Source organism: Dendropsophus ebraccatus, chromosome 11, assembly GCF_027789765.1.
Source record: "Dendropsophus ebraccatus isolate aDenEbr1 chromosome 11, aDenEbr1.pat, whole genome shotgun sequence".
Classification (NCBI taxonomy): Eukaryota; Metazoa; Chordata; class Amphibia; order Anura; family Hylidae; genus Dendropsophus; species Dendropsophus ebraccatus.
Window position 1 is genome coordinate 34,726,470 of NC_091464.1, and position 8,502 is coordinate 34,734,971.

The window sequence follows — 8,502 nt, forward strand, 5'->3', positions numbered from 1 at the left end:
ACTGGCAATCTCTCTGAATACATTGATCGACAACTCCAGAGATTTGTTGTATCACTACCAGCTTACCTTAAAGACACTAGCCATCTTCTTACTCTTTTAAAAAATATTATTTGGAAAGATAACTACATTTGGGCGACATTAGATGTAGCCTCCCTCTATAGCAACATCCCGCATGAGAAAGGTATACAAGCAGTTGAATCCTTTTTGATAGACGATCCCCTTATGCCGAACAGACAAAGAGATTTTATATTAGAAGCTATCTCATTTGTTTTAACCCATAATTATTTTATTTATAATAAAAAATTTTTTATTCAAACATGCGGGACGGCTATGGGGACAAAATTTGCCCCGTGCTTCGCTAATTTGTACATGGGCGCATTTGAGAGACACCTTAATCATGCCAATATAGTCTTTTATAAACGATATATTGACGATATCATTTTAATATGGGAAGGCGACTACGAAGGGTTAAATGCTTTTATTGCTAATCTTAATATTAATGATTGGGGTCTTCAGTTCACCAGTCATATTAGTAATCATGAAATAGTATTTTTAGATTTGAATATTTATACAGAGAACTCCATGATACATACTGCTACGCACTTTAAAGATGTGGATGCTAATAGTTACCTTGATTATAATAGTTGCCACCTAAACAGCTGGAGGAGAAATATTCCATTTGGTCAAATGAAAAGAATAAGGCGTAATTGTAGTACTAACCCGAAATGCGAAGAACAACTATCTACACTATGTGATAGATTTATAGAGAAAAAATACCCCCGCCCACTTATAGATGGAGCACGCGAGAAAGCATTCTGTTTAAGTCAAGAAGCTTGCCTAATACCAACATCAAATGTGGAGAATAACAAAAATGAAAAAGGAAAATCTCTCTTTATAACCAAATATAATGCGCAGCATAAGGAGATTAAAAAAGTACTAAGTAAAAATTGGGAAATCCTATTGAATGATCCCATTTTAAAAGATCTGGTTGAGGACAAACCACAATGTGTCTTTCGACGCAGTAAAACTATTAAAAACTTTATCGCTCCATCCGTTCCTAAAATCCAGAGGAACTCCCATACACAAATAAGTAGCGGATGGTTAGCCTCATCTGGTAGTTTTAGATGTGGCAATACTCGTTGTAAATGTTGTACTCATATTGTACATAACAGGAAAAATATTACTATCCCTGAAGAGGACACTCCATATACTATTAAACAACACCTGACGTGTAATTCAAGCTTTGTGATATATATGCTAGAATGCCCGTGTAATTTAAAATACATAGGACGTACAAAAAACACACTACGACAAAGACTAAATAAACATAGATTTAATATCCGTCATAAATATTTATTGCACAGTGTGTCTAGACATTCTCTGAAGTACATAATAATAACCATGAACTACTACGTGTTACACCAATAGAGAAAATTTTAAGTGGAGATTACAGGACCCTCTGCCACAAAGAAATGTTTTGGATTTTTAGAATGAACACGTTGAATCCACATGGGTTAAACGAAACCTTAGAACAGGTATTTTAGTAGAAAAATAATTGGTAGATGTACTACCATATGAGCCTAGTGCTCATCTATATGCCCACCACCTCTAGATATTATTATTATTATTATTATTATTATTATTATTCTTTTCCACCATTAACATAATATTTTAAAACTAGACTAATCTCTTTTCCCCTATTGTTCCCTTCGCTCTCTTTCCTCCCCCCCCCCCTTTTCCCCCCCTTCCCGTCACTAACAAAATAACTTAAAACTAGAAATTATTTTTATAATAAATACCTTAAATATATTTATAGTTGCAGACCTCTTATCTATCTATTAATAGATATATAAGATATTTATATCCCCCTCCCCCTTCGTTCCTTTTTACCTCCCTCCCTGACCCCCGCCCCTCCCCCCCCCCACCCCCCTATCCCTTTTCCTTTCTCCCCATCCCATAAACATATCAATCTTTTATATTATAAGTCTTTTTTAAAACTTCAATAAGTGATTTTAGTATAAACTAAATACCCAAGATTAGGGACCGTTTTTTGGTGGATGTTTATATGTGTGTATATATATGTATTTTATGGATCTTTGTGAATCATGTTCTCTTGATAATTATGTAGATTTTGTGATTCCATGTATATGTATTAAATTTTCTGTGTCAGCTGATGGAGATACGCGTCGGAGGTGGAGCGCACGCTGGAACGCAGGACATTTCCGGTCTCGTCATCTGACGTGGAGCGCATCGTGGAACGCATGGCGTTTCCGGTTTTGCCGTGCGTCGCGTCACTTCCGGTCCGGCGCGAGATCCACACAGCTCCTGTTTGATCATGTATGTAAGTAATTATGATTGCTATAAATAATAGATTTGTGGTAGATTCTGTTGGCTTGAAAAAGGTGGTTCTTATACCCACCGAAACGCGTTGCCATCCATTTCTGTAATTAAACTATTTTGGAACCCATGACGGCTACCTGCCCATTGATGCACGCATACTGACAGGCGTCCTGGAGGGGGTCAGATCAATGGTCCGGATCTTTCCCCCACGGTGAAGTAAGTGGAATATACCGCTCTTTGCAAAGATCCCACTGTATTCAATAATATCAGTCTCTGAGCACTTCTTTTGTTTTTTCTATTTTATCCTACCTTGTTATACCGGAGTGGCATCACCCCGGGCTTTTAACGTAGCGCCCTCCATATTTGGATGTTCCGGTTGAGACGGAGATTGACACCTTTTAACGCACGATCTTGGATTTTGGTGGAGTGGGTAGGGATTATTCCATACCCACATACACCGGGTGAGTGCTATTGTGATTGTTGAACCCTTTATATTGGATGAGCGCTATCCACTACCACTATACACACACAGACCAGGCATCCCTGCTGTACTTAGCCAGGGCCTGCCTCTGCCAGGATCCCTGTCCGGAACAGAAATGTTGTGATAGTGGACAGACACACGTGTATGGAGAACACAGAGACTTTCTTTCAACCAGCTATACCTACAGACACTATACAGTGTTAAGCAGCTAAAAGAGGACAAGTCAGAGATCACCCCAGCCCACGTCGAGAACCTCTCTTAACAGAGCAGGGCGGTATCCTAGACAGAGGAACTGACCCGGATAGAGCAAAGTAACCGTATAAAGGTCTACATACTCTCATAGCGCTGAGTCATGACATAGTGATCTGCGATTTGGCATGAACAAATTCAAGAACATGCGACAAAAGGCAAAAAATAAAATCTTAAAAGGAGCACAAATTTTTCTCAGAGTTCTGCTTTTATTCTCCTGTCAAACTCATTCCTGTCAGGAAAAAGCATTGGCCTTTGGCCAAAAAGTGGTCCCAGTGAGTCATCTACATTATTTAGAGAATGACACGCTTTAGATAGCAAACAAAAGAAGGTAAGGGCAATGGGGAAGATTTATCAAAGGGTGTAAAATTTAGACTGGTGCAAACTGCCCACAGTAACCAATCACAGCTCAGCTTTCTTTTCGGCACTGCCTAAAGCTGAGCTGTGATTGGTTGCTGTGGGTAGTTTGCACCAGTCTAAATTTTACACCCTCTGATAAATCTCCCCCAATGAGTACATAGAAAATACTAAAAGTTCAATATGAAAAAGCTCAAAGGTAGTTTACACTAGATACTAGAGGCAAGCCACAAAAAAAAACAACAAAAAACTTTAACCTATATACTATAAAAATAAAAATAAAATAATTACTGAAAAAAATTACTATACATGCATAATAACTTACTTCACTTTTAAGATTTTGGTCTTTCAAAAAGACATCATATGAAATGTTCTCGCAGGTTTTCATGGATTCATCACAGTCCCAGGTCAATGAAGCTTCGTTATTCTTGATGGTCAGTGACAGATTTTTTACAGACAGAAGTTCTGAAGGAAATTTTGAAGAGGTAACAATTATTTTTATTTTTTCTCTGTGATTATTGCACAATTGGATTTTAGAAACCTGTTTTGCACCTCTTTTTGGCCATATCAAAAATATGTAAATCAACAAAATATACTTGGTTGTAAAGCAGGATCTTACAAGGAATTTGAAAGAACCCACATGTTCTAGGGCCCACAAAATGGTGACATCTCAATCTTTTTATACACTTCCTAAGGGTCTTCGCCCCTGTCATAAACTCCGTTTTCTGCACGGCGGATTCTGCCGTCAGTCATAAAAATTAACACGCTCATTCTTTGGATATGTGCACTCTACGGAATTGCTACGGAAAACCCTTCACAGATTCTGCAGCTCGCACACGCTCACTGACTCTGGTGGCCACTGGGTCTTGTTATAGACTGCATTCTATGCATGGATGGATTCCGCAATCCATCCAAAGAATGAACCTGTTCATTTTTTGGATGGATGGCGGAATCTGCCCGTGCATAGAATGGAGGCTATGGCATGGGCGGAGACGCAGTGGCCTCCAGAGTCTGCAAGTGGATGTGAGCTGCGGAATCCGCAATGGGTTTTCTGTTGCGATTCCGTAGTGTGCATGTACCCTTTGGACGAACGGCGAAATCTGCCAGTGCATAGAATGGACTATATGACACAGGCGGAGACACGCGCGGCTACGAGCTGTGGAGTCCAGATCACAAGCAGTCTATACACACTACTTGTAATTTGGTTCTTCGATCCTCTATCGCCGCCTCCTCTGGAATGATTGACAGCTGGAGGAGGCAGGGCCTAAAGATAAAGCCAGCCCAAGGACAGGAGAGTCAGATACTGGATAACAAGCAGAGTGCTAGCCAATAAGCTCTGGCTACAAGGGAAACACCTGGCAAAGTGAGGACATATCTTACTACAAGTGGTTGCAGGGCGGCATATTTGGATACAAGGGGGCCATATCTGGCTGAAGGGGGGTATATCTGCCTGTCTGAATGGGGGCATATCTGGCTACAAGTGAGAACAAATCAGGCTGTAGTGGGGCATATATGGCAGCAGGGGGGAAATATTTGTCTACAAGTGGGCTATATCTTTCTGTGGGGGTTGGGGGTGGGGTGCATATTTGGCTACAAGGGGGCCATATCTGGCTACAAGGGAGGGTATATCTAACTGAAGAAACATAAATGTTATTTGGTAGCACTTTGCATAGATTGTCATCACTCAGCACAGACCTGCAGCTACAGACAGGGCTACCGATGTGCGCCCAAGAACCAGGACCTAATGTGGGTGGAGGTTATGGCTGCAGCACCCGAGCTATGAGATCATCTCTGCATACACAGTATCATGGCAGGAGAATCTGATAGAGGGGAAACAAGTAGCTGTGCCCTTTGGTTTTGTTCTGTATTTGTCACACATAAGGATAATAATCCAGTTCCTGTTTCTAATGTGTGTCCCAGGAGTTCATCAGTATTGTATGGCTTACCAGTGACGTTGCAGCATGGATATAAATGAAAACATTGACATGTTATCCAAAGAAATGTCACAGATGTTCTTCTATCCATTTTCTGTTGTTCTGTTCAAATCTAAAAAATAATTAACAACATGTAAAGATTGAAATTTTTTGCATTTCATGTAGCTGCCAAAATATCTTTTAGGGAAGTCAAGTAAGGTCGGGAACCTGTGCCAGCCAGAGGGGTATGCAAAAGAAGAGCCCGTGGAGCCTCATTTAAGAGTCTCCAAACACAGGACTAGCCAGATATCCCTCCGGGAAGGACCCAGGAAGGCCCTTCCCAGAGGGATATCTGGCTAGTCCTGTGTTTCGAGACTTTTAAATAAGGCTCCATGGGCTCTTCTTTTGCATATTCATGTCTCCCAGGTTTCTGAACTTCTATGCCCTCTCCAGTAGTCTCTCTAAAGGCAACCTAACTCCTTTGTTATGGAGGACCTGTGACTTTATTTATTCTTTTTGGAGCTGCCAGAAAAAGTTGAGTGCTGCCCTTGGCTCTCTTACGCGGTCCTCCTTAGAGAATGAATGGAACGCAGGTCACATATCCACCTATGGCTTGATTCATAACAAAGGAACCAGGTCCCCTTGGAGAGATCCCCGGGGGGGCACAGAGGTCAGACCCCCATGATTTCATACTTGTCCCTTATCCTGTGGATAGAGGACAAGTATTTTAAAATCGGAAAATCCCTTTAAAAACAGCAGTGTTACCAGTTTGCAATGTAAATTGCAGCTGACATATTCACTTTCTTTCTTCCTCATTACAACTACTTGTGGTTATCTCGTCTCGCTCTGTGACATGCCTTAAAAAAATGGAATAAAATGTAGTACATTATAGTCTGTACTTAGAATGTATGGCGGTGGTTGCTTTTCATTAGGTTAGGGTTTGGTCAGACATGTTTAGAATATACGTGTTTGGTATACATGGCTTTAAAAATAGTGAAATTATGTAGATATACTGTAGTGTGTGAACGCTGCCTACCAGGAGCACACACCAATCAGCCATAACATTGAACCCACTAACGGGTGATGGTCAGTGATAATCTTTGATTTAATTTAAGGGTTATAATGTTATAGATGGGGGTAATGATCCGAAACCTACATAGTTTGCTAGACCAAACAAGCTGTAGCACTCCAGCAAGCTCCATGCCTCACTGTTATATACAGAGATGTCCATGGGGTTAAAGGGGTAGTCCGGCGGGAGGGGGCATTTTTTTCCTGACACCGGGGAGGAGGTGGCTGAGGGAAACGACGTCCACTCACCTCCTCCATTCCAGCGGCGGGTCCTGCATCGCAGCGCTCTGGTCCCCGGTTCCCGGCCGCTTCCTGGTGTCTGACGCGGGCCCGAGACGTGACGTCTCAGGTCCGCTCAGCCAGTCAGTGACGGAGGCGGGATCCGTTTCAAGTCCACTCAGATCCCGCCTCTGCCACTGATCGGCTGAGCGGACCTGAGACATATCGCCTCGGGAACCGGGGACCAGAGCGCGGCGATGCGGGACCCGTCGCTGGAACCAGGGAGGTGAGTGGACGTCCCAGGAAAAAAAAATTTCCAGTCTGACACAGTGCTCTCTGCTGACCTGGTCTGTGACAGGAACTGTCGAGAGCAGTAGCAAGTCCCCATAGAAAACCTTTCCTGCTCTCCAGACTGGAAAGAATACACCACTTCCTGCAGGACATACAGCAGCTGGTAAGTACTGGAAGACTGGAGATTTTTTTAATAGAAGTCAATTTCTGGCATTTCCTGGCACAAGTTGATTTAAAATATATATATTATTTTTGCTGAACTACCCCTTTAAGTGATGCAGTAACACAATGAAAATGCATATATGAACACAGGGATTAATAAAGGTGTGGTCTATCCTATTAATATTAACTGTGCAATAAATGACTACCATTACCTGTTATATATTGTAGTCTTTTTTATGAAAGTTATATCAAGAGGTTATTATTTTATCTCATGGATGTATTGAGAACCTATTCAGCAGCTTTTTAAATACTTAATTTAACAATATATAATTGTATAATATTATACGTTCTAAAGTTGTGGCTAAGGTTTTAGGTCTAATATGGTAGCATACAGTATGTCTATGTTAGAGAGCAGACACAGATGAGAAGTATGAGCAGAAGTATAACTCACGTATCCTACATATCAGCCGACTCACCTGCATCCTTTGGTCGTTCATCTCACTGCAGTCTGAGTCTTTCTTCGTGTTCTCAAAATGCAACATTGTGAATATTTCTAGGAAGTACAGTGATGAAAACAAAACTAATGGCTATTAATCATGGTGAATAGCATGTGACTTCCCATAGCAGTAGAAATTACATATGGTTAGTTGTGTTATTCCTATCAGTTCCTCTTCTACTCCACAACTTGTACCAACAGAGTCATTTGTGTTAAGAGCTGAACATGTATCTATATCCTAAGCTACATGAGCATGAGATACCTCATATTACAACAAAATGTTACATTCTGTACATATATGAATATGCAGAGATATCTATATAGCAGGCAGCATATGTAGTGATGTTATAGTTTCAAACTGAATATACAAAATATTGCAAAGTGTTGTTTGCGCCACACTCTGGCACACCTCACCACTCCTTCTTCTTCCCTCTTTTTCATGAATAATCAATGATGCCCGGCCTCCTGCTCGCTCAGCTGTCAGCCAGTGTCTCTGATTGCAGATCAGTCCTCTGTAGGCAGTTTATGTACAAAAGAAACACTTAGATACAGTTGAATCCCAAAGCCCAAATGTGTTGGATCTGTGGTCTAGAGGTAACTCACCTTTCTAAAGACCTGACAACAGTTCGTTCTTTGGTTCAAATCCCCTGATGGAAATTAAATGTAGGTCTTTATTTTTTTCTTCTCATTATTGTATCATTTAAGGCTATGTTCACGCATAGTATTTTTGCCCAGTATTTTGGTCAGTGTTTTGCAACCAAAACCAGGAGGGGATTGAAAATACAGAAACACACTGTTGAAATTGAGTGGATGGCTGTCATTTGATGGCAAAAAAATCGCCATTATTTCAAAACAATGGCAGTTGTTTTAAAATAATGGCAATTATTTGCCATTAAATGGTAGCCATCCACTAAATTGCAACAGGG

At 41.0% G+C, this 8,502-nt stretch overlaps 1 protein-coding gene across 4 annotated transcripts in view; it reads right to left on the bottom strand.

Moving 5' to 3' along the window:
- LOC138767619 (granulocyte-macrophage colony-stimulating factor receptor subunit alpha-like) overlaps positions 1-7,651 on the bottom strand; it is a 47,588-nt gene extending 39,937 nt beyond the window's left edge. For 3 of the 4 annotated variants that reach the window (XM_069945253.1, XM_069945252.1, XM_069945250.1), the window contains exons 1-3: positions 7,557-7,605; positions 5,374-5,473; positions 3,753-3,892 (exon numbers count right to left, since the gene is read on the bottom strand). In XM_069945253.1, the coding sequence (XP_069801354.1) occupies positions 3,753-3,892; positions 5,374-5,452 (219 nt within the window). In that variant the 5' untranslated portion in view covers positions 5,453-5,473; positions 7,557-7,605. Of the gene's footprint in view, positions 1-3,752; positions 3,893-5,373; positions 5,474-6,105; positions 6,198-7,556 lie in introns of all 4 variants that reach the window. The other variant, XM_069945251.1, reaches the window with a different exon arrangement.
- Positions 7,652-8,502: the final 851 nt, after the last annotated feature.